At 39.8% G+C, this 21,062-nt stretch overlaps 1 protein-coding gene across 7 annotated transcripts in view; it reads left to right on the forward strand.

Annotated features, from left to right (window-relative positions):
- Positions 1-21,062, forward strand: part of LOC105471169 (TRPM8 channel associated factor 1) — a 49,314-nt gene that overhangs the window by 16,182 nt on the left and 12,070 nt on the right. Inside the window, exons 1-3 of one of the 7 annotated variants that reach the window (XM_011723517.3) lie at positions 555-761; positions 4,166-4,338; positions 9,601-10,234. In XM_011723517.3, coding sequence (XP_011721819.1) covers positions 9,615-10,234 — 620 coding nt within the window. In that variant the 5' untranslated portion in view covers positions 555-761; positions 4,166-4,338; positions 9,601-9,614. Of the gene's footprint in view, positions 1-553; positions 762-3,221; positions 3,520-4,165; positions 4,339-9,600; positions 10,235-21,062 lie in introns of those variants that run through there. The other 6 variants (XM_011723521.3, XM_011723515.3, XM_011723516.3 and 3 more) reach the window with 6 other exon arrangements.

Consider the following 21,062-nt stretch of genomic DNA (forward strand, 5'->3'; position numbering starts at 1 on the left):
AGCCGCTTGTGCGAGGATATTTCATGTCGTGTTTTAGTTGATTAAATTTATTTTTATTACAAAATAATACGTGTGACTGTTGAAACGCTAATGAGGTGTATCAAGAAAAAAATAACAAGTAATCCACTTTACTGTTTGAAGTAACTGGTTCAAGTAGTCTATCTTCCATACAATTTCTGTGTTTATATAAGTACATATGAACAGTTTTGAAGTTTTTTTACACAAAATGGAACGTTTTTTACTATGTTAAATGTTTATTTTAAAAATAGTATATAAACATATATATATAGATAGAGGCAATATATAAGTAGATTTATGTAAGTAGATTTAACCCATCCTTGGAAATAGTTGCATATTATTTTATATAGAGATCGTCATTATTTATCTATCGCTCCCTTGTTAATAGTCTCAACGATTTACTTTGAAACAAATGGTCCTGCCGCACCCTCGGGGCGGGCGCCTGGGCCTCCATCCCGGATCTGGGGCTGCATCTTGAGGTAGAAACTGACACAAAGCGGGGCCTCAGCGCTCCGGGGGCGGCGGCCAAGCTCCGCCCCCACCCGCGGCAGCCAATCAGCTCCCGGGGACGCTCCCACCCCCACAGTCTGCACTGCAGCCCACCTCCCCCCACACGCCGCTTCCCAGCCACTTCACTACCAATTTGCAAATCCCCAAGGCGTCTGCCCCGGCGCCTTCCCCTACCTCTGTGGAAGACTCCCCTGCTGCGAAGTAGCCTGGTGTGGAAATTGCTGGACGAAAGGGTGAGTCTCGTCCAAAGCTGGTTTCTGGGACTAGAGCAGGCCCGGGCACACGGACCAATTCAGGGGCGGCTCCCGATGCAGTCCGCTGAGGTGCGGGTGGGAGGAGGAGGCACTCGGTCGGGCTCCCTGGGGAGTGGCAGCTGGGCTGCCAAAGTGGTCGCGTTTTGGGCCTGAGACTCGTTGGGTTTTGGGTCCAGGGAGATAGATGTCTTTCAAAGAGGGTTCCCTACGCTTCTCCATTGCTGTTTCTGTTTCAGCTTCTTTCTACCCGTCTCTTATTTCTTTCGTACTGCATTTCTTCTCCAGGAACCTAACCAGCAAGTCTGCCCCTTATAAACATGTTTTATTGTGAAATATATTTCAAAGCTACGCACAGAAGATAATATGACAGATTTATTATATGCTGACATTTTATCACCTTTGCTTCAGCACTCCCTCTCTTCCTCCACCCCCCTTTCTTTCTAAGAAATAAAACAATTAAAACCTCTTCCCCCCCACCAAATCTCATGCCCCCATCCTCCGAGGTAAGTTAGCTTGCATCCCTTCCCTTGTATATTTCGTCCTTTATAATTAATATTTATTTTTAGGTAACCAATATATGCGTTTTTGTTCTGAATTTAAAATTTTTGCACGAGATTCAGTATTACAGGGTTTTAACCTGTGGTGCTGTTAGTCCTGACATTGCAGACCCGGAAGGGACTTAGTGGGTGCCAGTCACCAGCCCATCTCATTTAGCTGAAAAATCTGAACGCTGAAGAAGATAAAAGATGTGTTCACTGTCTCTCAGGTGGCCCGTGACTTGGCAGGATCCTGAATTCAGGTTCTCTTGATATCTCTCCCTGCCATTTCTTTTACATAAAACCTGCCGCTGACTTGTTCCTAATGATCCAATTTGGAGAAAATGAGTTGAAGGAAGATGGGGAAAGGGAGTATGGCTTGGGTTGGGACTCAAACCCTAGTCAGGATTAAAAGGTATGCATTTTCCTGAAATATGGAATATTGAATCTTAGGATGATTTGAATATTTATCAGGCACTCATCCAGTTTTACCGTATACCAAACTTTTTTTTTTTTTTTTTTTTTTTTTTGAGACGGAGTCTCGGAGTCTCGCTTGTCGCCCAGGCTGGAGTGCAGTGGCACGATCTCAGCTCACTGCAAGCTCCGCCTCCCGGGTTCGCGCCATTCTCCTGCCTCAGCCTCCAGAGTAGCTGGGACTACAGGTGCTGCCACCACGCCCGACTAATTTTTTGTATTTTTAGTAGAGACGGGGTTTCACCGTGTTAGCCAGGATGGTCTCGATCTCCTGACCTCGTGATCCGCCCGCCTCGACCGCCCAAAGTGCTGGGATTACAGGCATGAGCCACCGCGCCCGGCCCGTATACCAAACATTGATTCAAGAACTTTACAAGCATAAACTCACCTAACTGAAGCCTTATAATAAGGCTTAGTATAGGTATTGATTTTTTTTATCCCCGTTGTGTAGGTAATAGCACTGAGGCACTGAGGAATTAGGTAACTTGCCCAAAGTCACACCGTTGGTAAAGTGTAGCTCTGGGATTTGAATCCAGTCCACCTAGTCTGGGTCCCTGTCACCACCCTGCATTTCCCATGCTGGAGCCAGCACCTGTGAAAGGTGAAGTGGCCACACACACAAGAGAGAGGAGCAGCTCTCAGCTGATATCAGAAAGGAAAGAAATGGGGAGCGGGTGTGATGGCTCACACCTGTAATCCCAACATTTTGGGAGGCCGAAGCGGGCGGATCATTCGAGGTCAGTAATTTGAGACCAGCCTGGCCAACTTGGTGAAATCCCGTCTCTACAAAAATACAAAAATTAGCCAGGCGTGATGGCGGGCGCCTGTAATCCCAGCTATTTGGGAGACTGAGGCAGGAGAATCTCTTGAACTCGGAAGGCGGAGGTTGCAGAGAGCGGAGATCGCGCCGTTGCACTCCAGCCTGGGCGACAGAGCGAGACTCCGTCTCCAAAGAAAAAGAAAAAAAGGAAACAGGAAAGAAAGAAATGCGATTTGAACTGTACACCGAAGAATACATTTTAGTTAACTATTGTTTGAACTGTATATTATTTTTAATTTACAGAAGTAACACGTAACTGCAAACAGTGCAGTTATATAAAAAGTTGCACCTCTCTTATTTCTCAAGTTAAACAATACTAACGGGTAGAAATAGCCTTGCGTTCTCCCCACCATAATACAAATATATACGGGGTTTGTTTTTCTTATAAAAACAAAAGCATATTCAACAATTTCTACAATTTGTATTTTCCCTTTGGCAATATATCACTGTGTATTCACCGACTAAATGGAGATTCAGGCTCTTCCTAAGAACTGAATAATACTAAGCAGAATGTTTGTCCCACAATTTGCTCAGCCTTTCCCTTACTAATGGAGAGTCAGAGAAGTTTGTATCTTTAATGAAACGGCCATCCACACTGCCAGGATGGGGTCGCCAGGCGTCCCTAAGCCGCAGCAATACCAAGCCACCAGGGCCGGCGACACAAAGAAGCGCTGTCCCCCGCCAAGCGCCGCCCTCTCGAGCTCCCACTCCAGCCTGGGAGGAAGTGGGGAGGAGGGGACTCCCGTGGAAACCCCTCCTCTCCTCCTGCTCCGGTCTCCTCCCCGCTCCCAAATCCCGGCTCGGTCGCCCAGTCACTGTGGTACAGGGAAGCCTCTTCCCTGTGGGACCGTCTCTACGCCAGGCTGCCCGCTCCCACCTGCCCCCGTGGAAATCGCAGGGTAACCTGGTGAGTGGCCCTCTCCAAAAGCCTCGCAGGCTGGAGAAGGGGCCAGCGATGGTGGACTCGGCCTGGGTGCTTGCGGAGGGTGGTGCGGGAGGCCGGGGCGGGGGTGCGGGGCGCGATCGGCGCGCTGTGGGTCTGGGTGTGCTGAAGTCGGGGACAGAGAATCCCCTTTGTGTCCGTGTTTCTGCTGGTGATTTTCCTCTGCACTCGGGCCCTGCATCCCCCTGCCGCATTGCTCCTCCCCTCCAGGTTCTGACATCTGATGTTTGTGTGTGCTTGCTTTGTGTGGTTGAGTTACCTAAGGGCCTGACCTAGAGAACTGCGTCTAATCCGCTGTTTTGTCGGATGAGAATGCCCGGAGCTTGAGCAGGGTCGCGGGTAGCTGGGACAGAGCATCGCTTGTGGCCTACTGTCCTACTGCCCTTTGATCTTTGTGAACACTATCTTCGGGACTGAGATCTGTCCCCCACTGGCACTGGCCCCTGGAGACTGGAGTGAGCGTTCGTGTGTGTGTGTGTGTGTGTGTGTGTGTGCGTGTGTGTGTGTGTGTGTGTGTTTACGCGCACGGAGGAGCGCCCCTCCTCCCTGCCGGCTGCCCCCACTCCCCAGCCCTCTCCCTCCTCAGACGTCACCGTTGTGCTCTTTGCAGACTGGCTTTGGGCCTGGGAGGAAAAGAGAGTGGAGCCCCGCCAGACTCCAAGCTGAGTGCTGACAGCCCCTGGGAGTTTAGAACATCCCTTCTCACACACCGTGCATTGGATAGAACACTCCCTGAGGCACGCAGATCCACAGCTGGGGGAGGCAGCACCCACATTTAAAAAGGTAGTAATACCCAGGTCTTCTCACTCCTGGGCTTTTGCTCCTCAATTATGTCATCCTCTTGAGTGACCTGGGAGGGAAGTGAGCGAATAGGAGTGAAAGCAGAGCCTCCGGGGAACTCGAGAATTAAGTAGGCAGTTTGGTAAGGTAGAAATAGAGGACTAGAAGAAGCAAAGACCCCAACCCTGCTTACTCCTATGGGGATAGTGGAGGGGCTGAATGGGGAGGATCACAGAAGGGGCTTCAAAGATGGTGGTAAAAGTCTATTTTTTAAGCTAAATGGTAGGTATATGGGAGTTTAATTTTTCAGATTGTTTTATTGTTATTTTACCATCTATATCCCTCCACATGTATTATATACTCTTACAGATGTATGAATTAAACAATCTTAAGTGAAAAATAAATAAGACTGAGCTGGGAATGTCTAGGACAGAATTCAAAAAAGGAGTTGAACTAGCCCCCAATATCTTGGAAAAGATACTGGATGTAGAAAGAAAAAGAAACAGAAGGTTCATGAGAAAACAAAACAAAACAAAACAAAAAAACATGAAGGAGAGAAGACCCATAGAATTGAATGTCTGTAATATAAACCAATTTTCAAGGTCAGGTTAGCCATTTGCTGAAAAAATGATCCTGGGTTTACCCTTATACCCTCATCTGTCATGTAATCATCCAGACATGGAATATCTATTCATCCAAAGAATACAATGTATACTCTGGCCTCACACACTTACTCTAGGTTCAGGATTTGAAATCACACTACCATACGGGACATGGGTGGCGCAGCATCCAGCAGGGCCCTCCATCCACCTGCCCTTCCACGCATTTCTCAAAGGGAAACCAGGTTTACGAGCCATGGCGCTGCTCTGTGGTAGGAGTGGAAGCTCTGCTCTCTCCCTGAGTTACAGGTTGTGCCTTTAATACCTTCTGCTTTGGCAGTGGCTTTGTTTCCAGCAAGCTAAAAGGGGCCAGAGGTGGGCCCAGGAGAAAGAAAGCAGGAACCATGGGAGGGGTTAGGGAGAGAAATAAAAGGACATTTCTTCCAGGTTTTATTCATTTGAGCTTACCAAGATTGGAGGACAAATATGGATTCGGGCATAAAGAGGGGGCATTTGGTTCAAAAATCAAGTGATGAAGTCACTGATAGCTGGTTAAAGTGGGGACACAACCAGCTGCAGAGTTCAAGGAACCCCCGTAGAGGAGGAAATCAAATTCATAGGTGGGCAGATGCACAACCCGATCAGAGATGAAGGAAGACCTTTTAGGTCCAGTGAGCCAGGATCAGTTGATCAGTCTACCTCATCATGTAAAAACTGTATCTAATATTTTAATGTGTGTTTACATGCTTTGACTAAATTTGTATTAACTCGGTGTTGTTTCTCGTTGTAGTAGCAATACAATTTAAAGGATGCAGATTTGTATAAAGGCAGAGAGAATGGTTCACCTCTCTTCCTAATGTAATCAATGTGATTATGTTGAAATGTGGCCTCCATAGATTTTCAATGCCTATAAAGCCTGGTATGTAACAGATACTTTTGTATTCCTGGTGCTTGAGAGTATGGACTCCAGCACTGGGTTTCCTGGATTTGAATCCTAGATCCACCACCACTTACCACCTGTGTGATTTTGAGCAAATAACTAATTCTCTGGGCATTATGATTTTGGAGTTTTTGTTTTGCCCATCCATAAAATGGGGATAGTGATAGTAAATACCTCATAGGTTTATTGTCAGCATTAAATAAGTTACAGAAATCACGTGTAGTAATGCCAGGAACCTAGTAAGCATTGTGTTGTTACTACTACTAATAATAATTATACTACTGCTACTAATTACTACTACTACTATTATTATCTTTGCCCATACAAAAATGACTTCATGTTCTGCATATCATAGTGACTTGAAATTTTCACTTAAAATGTATCTAGGACATTCTTCTAGGTGGATGTAAAATTTATTCAACTCATCCTTGAACTAGCTCAGAAAACAAGTAGTGAGACAGATATGTGAGGTCTCTGTTCTGGTTGTACTTGTGCCAGCACTAGAGGCAGCAGAGGCTGAGGGAGAAGGGTTCTTTCTAATGGGCAACTCTTTAGGGGGTGTGTATGGGTAGATGACTGGGGGCAGTGCTACAGGGTCTTATGCTGTGTACAATGGGATATCTGGGGGCTATGTGAAAGCTGGATAGGTGTGGGTTTGGGTTAGAGATGCTGCACCCACAAGAATCAAAAATGGTTCTAGGAAACATTCTTTGTCATTAGTCTATCTATCTGTACTTCTAGGTTTTCATTTATCTCCATTTGTAATTTGGTGTAGCAGTAAGCATCCCTGTACATATATCTTTGATACTGTCCTTATTTCTGTAAGAAGGGTTATTAGAAGAAGGGTTGTTGGGTCTAAATATAGGCACACCTTTGAAGCCAAGCAGGCACCATAAAATTGTTTTTGAAAAAGAGTGCAGACATTCTCCGTCGTTCTTGCAGATTGTGATGGTCTTTCAGTATTGAACATTATTAGCCTTTCAAATATTAAACCTTATTAGCCACCTTTGTCATCTTCATCTTCATTTTCTTCCCCTTCTCCTCCTCCACTTTCTCCTAGAAAGGAGTATTGTCTTTTTTGACAATATTATGAGCAACACACAATATATTTTCCATTACTTGACTACTAGTGAGATTGAGCATCTTTTCCACAGAAGTGGCCATTTAAATTTTCTTTTCTGTGCCATATCTGCTCTTGGAAGGATAGTATTTCCATAGATAGAAAGATTTGGGAGAGGGAACGGAATGGAAAGAGAATGGGAAGATCATCTAAAATGAAAGCAGGGCATGTCCAGGGGCACCTGGCGACTGGATGCTGCAGGGAGACAGGCAGCAGGAGAAAAGGCAGGAGAAGCTAGGGAGTGGCCAGCTCTGCAGGCAGTCCACACCGGAAGGCAGTAGATTGTCCCTAGAGACCAAGATGGAGCTTTGAGAGTAAATAACATGGTTAGAGTGGTTTTAGAAAAGTAAAGGGTGGGAACAGGTCCTGGTAACTTTGAAATTGGGTCAGTTGAGTCCAGGCATGAATTACTAAGGACCTAAACTAGGTTAATGGCAGTGTGATTGGAAACCATGAACAAGGACATTGATAAGACTTGTGACCAGCTGGATATGGGAGCAGCAGGGAGAAGGGACATACGGTGACACTGTGCGCTTTGCTGTCCTGATTATTTATGAGCACCAGGAGGAGCAGGGAAGAGACAAGCTTCTTGCTTACCAAATGTTCATGTCAGTATCTTCTCAATAGTTCCCTGAGATAGGTAGGTTATTAATGCTTCTGTTTAACTACTAGAAACATTGAGCTTATGTAATTTGCCTTAAAAGAGCTCCCTTAGAGGGAAATTAATAAATTTAAGACTTTTTTAGTTTAGAGACTGGCTATAAATGGCCAGTGGGGTCTTGAACTCGTTACCTCAAGACTGGGGCTATTTTATCCTGGCTTGCGGAAGGCATATAGAGATACATGAGAAATGAATGTAATAGTAGTTAGCATTAGTGTTAGTATTAATATTGGTAACAAAGTATGAAAACTATTAAATCAGAATCAGTACATGCTCAATTCAGTGCTTATAAAACCTATGTTAGGTTAAATTCTTTTTCCACTTTGCAAGAATTCTCTATTACTCACATACTTAAATGGTTTATTCTTAACCAAATAATTATAAGCATATATGAGTATGCATATATAAATAATTGAATACTTATGAAAAGGCATTTAACCTATGTTATTTCCTTTAATCCTCAGGACAAGCTTATATGGCAGATATTATAATTCCTATTTAATTAACAAGGAAACTAAATCTGAGATGTGTTGTCTAAGTCTCACAATTGTTAAGTAGCAGAGCTGAAATTCAAACTCAGACTGCCGTAAGTCCAAAGCCCAAGTTTATAATCATGTTGCGTAGTATGTTGAGAGTGAGCATGTTATCTGACAAGGGAAATAGACAAGTGGTAAGGGCCAAAGATTAAAATGTAAGGACTATCTGCATATTCCAAGAGGAGGTCAGAAAAGGACAGAAAGTAAGTGGTTCTAGAGGTTGGATACAAAGAGGTTACCTTGGGCCATACTGACAGAGGTGGTTCAGCCTCATGGACTGGGAGAGCAGTGGTGTCCTGTGTTGCTGAGGGGTCACTGAAGATGAGACACACTGCATGACCTGACCATGAAAACACATCTGCCCTTGGAGGAAGTGTTTCAGTACAGCGCTTGTAGCAGAGGTCAGACCATAGAGCATCGTTAGTGGGGATCTCATTGTGAAGAAGCAGAGGATATTTGTGAGTTCACCTCCACACTGTTGTCAGCTGCATCCCAGGTGCAATTAGGATTCTGCAATAATTTCATATCTTGTTACCTTCTGCTCCTGGTGGTAGGAGACTTGCATTTAAACCACAGAGGACTTCCACTTTCCTCTTACCTAGCCTGTGACATTGACCAAAGAACCTTCTCTGAAAGCCCAGGCATTTCACATGGAAGTTCTGAGTAATCTGATTAGTGTGGGAGCCAAGAGGGATGGAATGGGCAGGGAGCACAACATGCCGCTCCACTCTATGAATTCCCAGCAGCTGCTGAAGCAAATGACCACAAATGGGGTGGCTTAAAATAACAGGAAGACATCATTTCACAGTTCTGAAGGCTTAGAAGTTTGAAATCCAGGTGTCAGCAGTGTGGAGATTCTGAGGCAGAATCTGTTCCATGCCTCTCTCTTAGCTCCTGGTGTTTGCCGGCAATTCTTGGTCTTCCTTGGCTTGTAGACTCATCACTCCAATCTCTGCCCCCATTTTCTGATAGCATTCTCCCCTGTGTTTCCAAATGTCCTCTTACGAGGATATCAGTCATTAGACTATGACCCATTTAAATCACCTATGACCTCATCTTAGCTTCATTACATCTATGAAAACCTCTTTCCAAATAAGTCCTATGGGTTAGGATTTCAAATGTCTCTTTGGGGGACACAATTCCATGTTCATTCCTTCCTTCTGTTTGTTTCCGTCTGTGATGGAAAAGTATCAAGCTCTCTAAGTTTGACCACAGAGTTTAAGAGGAGAGGGCCCAGTGGGGTCTCCTGGACTTCAGTCACTAACACCGAGTGCTTGAATCGTTTCCCAGTGTCAACCTCATCTGCATAGTGGGAAGAATCGCCCAGCTACTGGAAGAGTGAACTGCTCTATTTGTTTCTTTGTTTATCCATTGTTCGCCAAGCTGAGCCTTTGCTTTCTTCTCTGCAGAAACCAACAGAGCCATGGCGACTCCTTCTGCTGCCTTCGAGGCCCTTATGAATGGCGTGACAAGCTGGGATGTACCCGAAGATGCCGTTCCATGTGAACTGCTTCTTATTGGAGAGGCTTCATTTCCTGTGATGGTGAACGACATGGGCCAGGTCCTCATTGCTGCCTCCTCCTATGGCCGCGGCCGCCTGGTGGTCATGTCCCATGAGGACTACCTGGTGGAAGCCCAACTCACGCCCTTTCTCCTGAACGCAGTGGGGTGGCTTTGCTCTTCCCCTGGGGCTCCCATTGGTGTACACCCATCCCTGGCACCTTTGGCCAAAATCCTCGAGGGCTCTGGAATGGATGCAAAGGTTGAGCCAGAAGTGAAAGACTCCCTGGGGGTTTACTGTATTGATGCCTACAATGAAACCATGACAGAAAAGCTGGTCAAGTTCATGAAACGTGGTGGCGGCTTGCTCATAGGAGGACAAGCCTGGGACTGGGCCAACCAGGGTGATGATGAAAGGGTTCTCTTCACATTCCCTGGGAACCTCGTGACCAGTGTGGCTGGCATTTACTTTACTGACAACAAAGGGGACACGAGTTTCTTTAAAGTCTCCAAGAAGATGCCCAAGATCCCAGTGTTGGTTAGGTGAGTACCTTACCCCCACTCGGGAGTTGGCTCCAGGGTTAAAAAGCAGACCCGGTTCTTAGCTTCAGGTTGCTCCAAGGCTAACGGAAGAGTGCTCCCCCACACTCAGTTATGGAATCACTACATATCAACTAGATTTTTTAAATGCCCTGAGGCATAGGAGGGGCAAGGTCCTCACTGCCCCTGTCTTCCCAGACCAGACCATTTAGCTCTTTGATAGTTGGAACTTACTGATGGCTATGGTCCCAGTGTCTCGCATAATCAAAACTGTGCTGTTGACCCCAACAGTTGGCGTAGTTAATCCACATGGTTTATAGGAGAGGTTGCTTTCAACAGGAATGTGAAGAAAAGGAAAACAGGCATGAAGGACCCCATGAACCAAAGCCTAGAGATGTGTGAGAAAGGTTTTAAAATGTCCTTCCAGGTGAGGTTAGGATGCGATAGGAAGTAGAAGCCTTCAGAAGTTAAGATATCAGAAAAGATGGTCCAAGTTATATGTGCTAAATCTAGGATTTAGGAGGGGCAAAAGATTGATGATCAGTAATGAAGGAGTCAGGTGATGGGTACAGGACAGCCTGCACGGGAAGTTATTGGAGTGTACTGCCCTGTCTGCTTTGCTCTCATTGCACTCCAGTACCACATATAGTGCCTAACAGATAGCAGGTCAGTAGGTGCTCAGTAAACATCTCTTACATGCATGACTGCATGAATGAATGAGAGGGATTAGAAGCTGGATTAGTCCCAGGAGCAGAAAAAGTACATTAGGTCACTCTTTATATTCTATATTAGCATTCTCAGCATCCTCAGAACAAACAACACTGATATTTCTGACTGATGGGAATGGAGCAAGGAAGGATTGGGTGAGGAAGACACACTAAGGGTACCACGAAGGTGTGGGAAATGAGCTATGACTTCTCCTTGGCATGGTACTTTTAGGGAAGTTTTAGGAAGATCAACCAGAATAGTTAGTCTACTCTGGTTTTGGACAAAAAGATGACTCGTATCATTTTAGCCCAAATATTGGGCTTCTGCAAAGGAGTTCAAACTCTGTTCATTCATCCATTTATTTAGCCAGAGTTTATTGAATAGATTATATATCCCAGGCATTATTTCTTATTTCAAGAACCTGATTTGCAAAGATCTGAGAATTAGGGGTGCAGGAACATCTCCAATTATAAGACTTGGAAACAAAAGTTGAAAACCAAGTAACTGTTGTAGGAAGAGGGCTATGCTGTCAGTGTTCATAAAACCTGGAAACCTGGATCTAATCTACAACCAGTAATTGCACAGTGTGACCTTAGCATGTCCTTTCAATTCTCTTTTTCTCTCTAAAGGAAAGTGTTGGCATAGAAGCTCCTACTGTCCCTTGTAGCTATTATTCCATTTTTCAATCTACAGTGATCTCCGTATATTCACAAAGTCATCAGAGATGCATAGAAAAGAACGCCGTGCAAATGGTCATACTCTAAATGCCCAAATGCTCCAATAAATTTGGTTTGAAAATACCCCCACAAAACCTGAATTGATCAACCTTATAAATTAATGCTATCCATGCCCCCTTCAGTTTGAAAAACGGTGAAGGGATATTAGACACACAAGAGACTTGGTTGTAAGTTTATTTCTAATAAGCATCTTGCACAGCCTTGGAGGTCACTGCTGGTTATTGCTGGTTATATGTTAGGCATATATAGAATCCTAATTAGAGGTTTTAGGTCAGAATCAATGCTCAAGCATGGTGGGTGAATGTATTTACCTAACTCATGCTTTGTACTTCTTACTATTTTCTTAGCCATATATACTAAAGTTGTTTTAACTGATTTTCACAAAATAGAACTTTTTAGAGAGTGAGCACAAGTGGCAAAATATGCTATTTTATACGAGAGATTGCCTCATCACAATTGTTTTCTTTTCCTTTTAATGAACATTTTTTCCTTTTTAATTTTAAAATACGTGCTTCTTGGGAAAAAAGTAAAATAATTCAGAAGCATACAAAGTAAAAAGTGAAAGAACTTTGTTCTCCACCTCATCCTCTGCCTCTCGCTAATTCTTTTCTTCCCCCCTTCCCAAGAAATGATCACTGCTAATGGTTTGGATGGTATCTTTTCTGATGTTTTTCCTCCATTTATGTATTGGAGTTAGAGTTGGGAGAGCTGGACTGGTAGAAAGAGAGACGGAGAAAAAGAGAGAGATCTGCAACTTGCTCTTTCATTTACTATATCCTGAGCATTTTTTCATATCCCTATAAGAAGGTGGGCATCATCCTTTTGAAAACCATCTTGCATTCATTTGGATTGTCCTGAAATTCATTTAACCATTTGCCTATTAGCACATTAATGTTATTTCTAGTTTTTTCTTATAAATAATAATACATTGACTATCTTTTCACTACAATCCCTAAGCTTGATGTACCCCTTTTCATTTTAAAGACTTGGCAATTTCCTTTTAGAAACATCTAATTTTGGAAATTTTTAAATACATAACAGAAATAGAAATAGAACAATGAGCACATGTACTCATCACCCAGGTGATGGTATCAAATCACACCCCACCCACTCCTCCACCTTTCCCGTTTGTTTTGAAGCCAGTCTCCAACAGTGTATCGTTTTACCCATAAAACAGTATATCTCCAAAAGATAAAGACAAATTTTTAAATATAGTCACAATACTGTTAGCCCATTTTTTAAATTATCACTATTTTTCTGTCCTAACAAAATGTCAATAACCATATCATTTTCAAAAGGATTCCATAAGTGTCATCTGTTATGTATGTATGTCTGTACTTACTCTTTAAATCAACTGATTATATAATCAGTTAAGTCATGGAAATATAAATAATATATTTATATTATATATTGATCTAAAGGTTAAGTATAGAGATATGTATATCACAATTGTTTGATACTCTCAATGTGATTTTAGAACTGAATTTGGCTTTTGCTTTATATATTTTCAAAGCTATATTTTACGTTTATAAAAACTCATGACTTTTTTATGGCTCATACATTTTTGACATCTAAAATATTATTTCTTGTATTTAGTATTTTTCACCTTACACTCTATTTTGTCTAACATAATTATGACTCCTACTTTGTTTTATTTGTTGATCTTTTTATTCTGTCTTCTGTTTTTAAAGATATATCTCTTAGTACAAATCTGATTTTTTAACCCAATTAAGAGTTAAAAATGTATATAATTAAGGACATTGATGTTTTTATATAATTAAAGACATTGATGTTTTTCTTCTAGGTCCATCATCTTATTTGATGTTCTTTGTTAAACATCCTTGTTGCTTCTTTTTAAATTTTCCTTTGATGCCTTTAGCTTGATTGGAGTTTCTTTTCTCCTTCTCTCTGTTTGGAAATTATACACAATTTTTGTATCATTATTGTAACTACCTTTAATTTTTCCCAGCTCTTTCTTTTAAATTTTTCACACTTAAGGAAAAGTCAGAATAACATAATAATCACGACACCCTTTACCTAGATTCACCAGTGGTTACGTTTTGTCACATATACTGCATAAGTATACATAGGAAGAGATTATTTGGCCTAGCCATTTGAGAGTAACCTACAGATCTCAAGAATGAAGGATGCAGGTGATAGGTATGACACATCATACCTGACTACTTCAGCCTGTAGCTCCTAACAAGGACATTCTCCCATATAACCACAATACAGTTATCTCGCTCAAAACATGTAACATTGATAGAATGCTGTTATCTAATGTCCATGTTCAAATGTCTCTAATTGTTCCAAAAATATCCCTTTTTTTAGATTTTTAAAAATATAGGATTTAATCAAGTTTCTGTATCATGTTTCTTTAGTCTCCTTTAATCAAAATAGTTCCCTAGCTTTTTAAAAATCTTCCAGGACATTAGTATTTTTGAAGTCTGCAGTTCAGTTGTTTTATGGAATGGCCTTCAATTTGGCTTTGCCTAATTGTTTTTTTTTTTCCCATGATTACACTCAGTTCACACATTTTTGGCGAGAAAATAATTTATGTTGCTTTCATCACAGTGTCACAAATTAAAGGCGCATGAGCTCAGTTTGTCCAATTATTGGTGATGTTCAAATTGATCATTTAATTAAATTGGAGTTTGCCAGATTTTCCTATTTTACTGATTTTATTTATTATATTTTATTTCTATTTATTTTATTCCTTTTCCCCTTTTTTAAAAAACTAATTTAGTGTGTGGTGTGACAATTTGAGATCTGTACGAATATCCTGTTTGCCAACAACCTTTCACCTAGTGGTTTTAGCTTTCATTGGTGATCTGTGCCTGAGTAAATATTTATGAAAGTGGCTACTTCTACCACTTCTGAACCTTTCTTCAAAATTCATCTCAGGTATCACATCTTTAGAAAGCTGTCCCTACTCCTCTCCTCTCATTCTGATATAGATGAGTCTTTTGTGCTCCTATATTAACCTAATATCATAGCACTTACCTCAGGCTACGTGTTGGTTTACTTGTAAATTTCTCCAAGAACTGATTGACATCCTTTGGTAAATAAGACCTTTGCCTCCCCACCTTCACATTTACTGTTAGGTTTGTTCTTTTTAAATGTTTGTTTTAGTATCACTCTATACTCATGGATCCTTTTCTTTTAAGATCGAATTTTTTTACAATCCATTTATAGTCAGTATTTTTTAAAGGTCAAGTTGTCTCACATTTGGCAAGTTAAAGCCTCATTAAGCTGTCTCCTGGGTCCATCAGTTTTTTTTTTTTTTTTTAGTATTTACTTAATTTCTGACATAAAACGATGTTGCAAGTTTATGTTGTACTTTTCTGGTTCAAAATCTGGATTCAGCCATTTCCTCAAGGAATGCTAGTTCCTTTTAGTGGTGAATGGTATTTAGAAACCAAGATCTAAAGCATGCTCACTGCTATGGTGTCATCATTTCTGGGTTCCTCAGAAGAGACAGCCATGATATCTTTTAATCATACATTCATACTGATACCCCCAATTTTAATTCAAAACCACAGGATTCTTCTTCTCTTTCACTCATTCCATATTAGTATTCTTCTGCCATAGTGAGAATCCTGGTTTCAGCAGCTTCAACATTTCCTTATTTGCCCAGTCCAGTAATACACACAAATGAGTTTCATGATTACTATACCCATACTATTACCAATAACAAACTTGATAAGTTATTTTTACCTTCCGAATATACCACCCTGAGCATATAGAGTCCAGCAAGTACTATATTCAAAAGTATTTGAGTTGCTTTTTACATTTGGGCCTGTTTTTATTCCATGTGGGGTTTTCTCCATATTTGTTTATTTAATTTTATTTTATGAATGCTAACAGTTAGCATGGCTACAATAGCAGAATACACATTCTTTTATGTGCACATGAAATATTCATGACGATAGACCATTTGCTGTGCTATAAAATAAGCCTTAGCAAGAGTAAAAGAATTGAAATCATACCATGTATGTCCTCATCACAGTGGAATTAAATTAGAATTAAATAACATAAAACATATCTGAAAAATTCCTAAATATTTGTAAATTTAAAAACGTGTTTCTAAATACTCCTTAAGTCAAAGCAGAAATTACAAAGGAAATTAGAAAATATTTAGAACTGAATAAAAATGAAAGCATAACATGTAGAATTCTATTAAAACATTGCTAAGAAAGATATGCCTTTAAATACTTTTATTAGGAAAGAAGAAAAGTTGAAACTCAATTAACTATGTTTCCATATTAAGAATCTAAAAAAGGAAATTGAATTAAACCAAAATTTGTAGAAGAAACAAGGAAATAATAAAGAGAGCAGAAATCTGTGAAACAACTTAAAAAAAAAAAAAGTAAATCACTAAAACCAAAAGCTGATTAGTTGAAAAAAAGTCATTAGAAGTGATTAACCTCTAGATATCTAAACTATGACAATAGGAGAGATAACACAAATTATGAATTTCAGGAATAGAAGAAGGAACATTAGTACTGATCCTACAGACATTACAAGGATAATAAGGGAATATTACAACTTTATGCCAATGAATTTGACAACTTAGATGAGATAGACCAATTTCCTGACAGACAAAAATTACCAAAATTGGTACAAAAAGAAACTTGAAATATATGCTAAATAAATTTAATTGTAATTTTAAACATTCCAACACTAAATGCAATGTGGTATCCTGGATTGGGTCCTAAAAGACATTGGTGTGAAGACTGATGATATTTATATAAAATCTGGAGTTTAGTTAGTAGTATTTGATCACTGTTGACTTCTTAGTTTTGACAAATGTGCAATGGATGTTTTACTATTGCAAGTTTTCAATTTTCTTACACTTCAAAATAGAAATTGTATTTAAAATCAACAACACAAAGAAAATTCCAGGCCCAGACAGCTTCATTGATGAATTTTATCAAACATTCAAGGAACAAATAATACAAATCCTACATAAACTCTTTTTAAAAATAGAAAAGGAGGGAAGATTTTCCAACTTGATTTATTAAAACAGCATTTCTCTAATACTGAAACCAGAAAAGGACATGGTAAGAAAGCTACAAAACAATATCCTTCATAAATATAGATGAAAAAGTTCTTAATAAAATATTAATAGAATACAGAAATATATAAAAAGAATAATACATTATGACCAAGTAAGGCTATCCTAGGATGAATGACTGGTTTAACATTCAATAATCAGATTAACTCACCATATTAATAGAATGAATGAGAAAAACCGGGCATGGTGGCTCACACCTGTAATCCCAGCACTTTGGGAGGCCAAGGTGAGTGGATCATTTGAGATCAGGAGTTTATTTGAGACCGGCCTGACCACCATGGTGAAACACTGCCTCTATTAAAATATAAAAGTTAGCTGGGCATGGTGGTGTGTGCCTGCAGTCCCAGCTACTGGGGAGGCTGAGGCGTGAGAATCATTTGAACCTGGGAGGCGGAGGTTGCAGTGAGCTGAGATCGTGCCTCTGTACTAAGCCTGGGCAACAGAGTGAGACTGTCTCAAAAAAAAAAAAAAAAAGAAGAAGAAAAACCATATAATTCAATAATACACATACAAAATATTGACCGAATTCAATACCAAATCATACCAAATTATGATAAAATTTCAGCAAATGAGAAATAAAAAGGAACTTCTTCAACCTGATAGAAATGTCTATGAAAAATATATAGTTAAAAATATTCTTAATGGTGAATACTGAACATTTCCCCCTAAGACTGAGAACAAGACAAGGAATAATACCTGCTCTCACCTCTTCTATTCAACATTGTGCTACAGGTCCTACCCAGTGTAATAAGGCAAGGAAAATGAGGCATAGAGATTGGAAACTAAAAATAAAAATTTATATATGTGTTTTGTTTTTCTAGAACACTGAGCCAAAAGACAGGAAATGATTGAATCTTGGTGTCAGAAAACAAATTTAAAAGAAAAAAGTATTTTACACATTTAGAAGATTTTTAAATGACAAGATCCATTTAAACATGAAGTCAGCAGAGCATTTCCTAGAATGGAATTATTTTATTTTTATAAGTATTTGCAAAAAGCATGATCATCTATGTAAAAAAAAATCCTAAAATATCTACAGAAAAACTATAATAATTAATTTTAACATGGTTGTAAGATACAAAAATCAATTTACAAAAACCAATTACTTTTTTAATATATTAGCAACCAACAATTGGTAATTAAAATTTAAAAATACAACATTTAGAATAGAACCCAAATTATGAAGTAATAAGTGTTAAAGTTAACAAGATATGTCATGAGACCTGTATGGTGAAAACTACAAAACATCTTTGAGAGAAATTAAATAAAACCTAAAGAGTTGGAGAAATATACCATGTTGATGGATCAGAAAACTTGATATTTTAAGATGTCAGTTTCCCCCCATTAACCTACAGATTTAATGCAGTCCATAGTTCAAATTGATTCTAAAAATATACAAATGAAATAGAACTAACACAGGCTAGTTTTAAGACTTTTTACAGAGATGAAGTAGTCAAAACACTTTGATATTGGCATAAAGATAGACATGCAGATCAATGAAACAGACCAGATAGTTTAGAGATAGACCCACAGATTTATGGTCAATTGTTTTTTGACAAAGTTGCTCAGGTAATTCAATGAGGAAATGACAGTCTTTTCAACATATGGTTCTGGAACAACTGGTGAATTGTGACCCTCACCCCACTCCATAAAAGCAAATATTTAAAAATAGATCTAGACCTAAATGCAAAAGCTAAATTTTAAAAACTTCTAAATGAAAACATAGGAGAAAATATCTGTGACCTTGACCTTTGCAATTTTTGCCTACATAGAACACAAAAAGTACATAAACCATAAAAGGAAAAGATTAATAAATTGAGCGTTATTTTTTAAAAGTAAATAGCTTCTTCAGTTCAATAGTCAGTATTAAGGAAACAAAAAGGCAAGCCGCAGACTGGAAAAAAAATATTCGCAATACTTATATCTGACAATGGACTTGCATTCAGAATACACAGAGAACTCTTACATTCCAATAATAAGACCACCCATGTTTGTTTGTTTTTGTTTCTGTTTCCTGAGACAGGGTCTCCCTTTCTGTCCCAGGCTGAAGTGCAGTGGCACAGACATGGCACTCATGCAGTCCTTTCTCCTCAGTCTCCTGAGTAGCCGGGACTACAGGTGCACACCACCACACCTGGCCATTTTAAAAATTTTTTGTAGACATGGAGTCTCGCCATATTGCCCAGGCTGTTCTCAGCCTCCTGGGCTCAAGCAGTCCTGCCTTGGCCTCCCAAAGTGCTGGGATTATAGGCATGAGATACCACATCCTGCAAGTTTGTTTTTTTTTAAGCCTAAATATTTTAACACATTTCACAAAAGATAAAATATAAAAGGCCAAAAAGCCCATATGATTGTATCATTAATCCTCAGAGAAATGCAAAAACTAAAATCACAATGAAATACCCTATGGCACCATAAAAATGGCTAAAATTAAAGACTCACTATATGAATTGTTGACAAGAATGTGGTTTTATACATCGCCAGTGGGAATATAAAATGACACAACCACTTTGGAAGATGGTTTGGCAATTTCATATAAAGTTAACTGACAATTAACATACAATTTAGCCATTTCATCACCCTTTATCCAAGAGAAAGGAAAACATGTCCACACAAAAACTTGTACATTAATGTTTAGGGCAGCAAGCCCAAACCAAAGACTACCCAAATGTCCATCAACAGATGACAGGATTAACAAAGTGGAGACTATCCCCAGGATGGCATAATACACAGCCATAGATGAGGATGCATTACGGATAGTGCCACAGTATGCATGCTTCTCACGAAGTTATTCTGAGTGAAAGAAGCCAAACTCAAAGGAGTACATACTTTATTATTACATTATATGAAGCTTTAGAAAAGACAAATCTAATGTTTATGGATAGAAAGTACATCAGTAGTTGCCTGTGGTTGTGTGTGGGACCTGGATTGATCATACTGGGGCAAAAGGTAGCTTTTGAGAGTGATAAAAAAGTTGTATATTTTCACTGTGGTGGTGGTAGTGGTGGTTACTCAGATGTATAAACTTAGCAAAAGCTCATCAAGATGTACTTTGTGAATTTTATCACATCAATGAAGATGATTGTTAAAAATGGGCATGTTTGAAATTTCAACACTATTTAAATGGGTGCAATTAAAGAAGTCTCATTCTCTTCCCTATTACTTGTAATCTGTTCCCAGTAACTCCTGTAGGTACCCAATTTCATTAGTTTCTTTATTTTTTTTCTCTGTTTGTTTTTGATGGAAGTATATGTGCATAGATACATATTGTTCCAGATATTTCACAAATTAAACATAGCATACGATGCATAAATTTTTGAAACTTGCTCTTTTCTTTTTTATATTTAAATCAACCCATTTACCATTTTTAATTTACTATATATATTTAAGTGTACAACAAGTTTTGATATACAGAGCAAAATGGTTACCATAATCAGACAAATTTACATATCCATCACCTTCCGTAGTTACTTCTGTTCAATATGTGTGTGGTAAAAGCACCCTACTCTCTTAGCAAAATTTCAGTATACATTATTCAAGATAGTCTTCATGTCATCCATAGTTATCTAGGCTTATTCATTCTACCTAAGTGAAAATTTCCACCTTCTGACGTACTCCTCCCTGTTTCCTCCCGTCCTCATCCCTAGTAACCACCATTGTTTTATTCTCTTTTCCTATTTATTTGACTTTTTTTGTTTCTTTGTTTTTGTTTTTGTTGTTGTTTGAGACGGAGTCTTGCTCTGTCACCCAGGCTGGAATGCAGTGGCGTGATCTCGGCTCACTGCAAGCTCTGCCTCCCCAGTTCACGCCATTCTCCTGCCTCAACCTGCCAAGTAGCAGGAGGCGCCCGCCACCACGCCTGGCTATTTTTTTTGTATTTTTAGTAGAGACAGGGTTTCACCGTGTTAGCCAGATGGTCTTAGTCTCCAGACCTTGTGATCCGCCCGCCTCAGCCTCCCAAAATGCTGGGATTACAGGCGTGAGCCACCGCGCCCGGCCTAATCAATAACTTTTTAGAGTAGCTTGTCCCATTTTTCCAAGAGAGAGGTAATATATCTTCTTAGAACTTTCTGATGACATGCAATTCATACTTAGAACGTTCTTCTCCATTTGTTGCTGTTGTTCCCTTGGGAGTTTAGTTGGGTGCTTCTCTTTCATGCTGTTAATTCTCGTCAAATATTTGGTGGTTCTTGTCTATTTAAATTTTAAATTACATTTAAATCCTAGGTTGATCATTATTGATTACTGCAGAGCATTTTCTTGGGACAAATGATAATCCTTGGTCCTTTGTTCTCCTGATCTTCTCTTT

The sequence above is a fragment of the Macaca nemestrina genome, chromosome 4, assembly GCF_043159975.1.
Source record: "Macaca nemestrina isolate mMacNem1 chromosome 4, mMacNem.hap1, whole genome shotgun sequence".
NCBI lineage: Eukaryota > Metazoa > Chordata > Mammalia > Primates > Cercopithecidae > Macaca > Macaca nemestrina.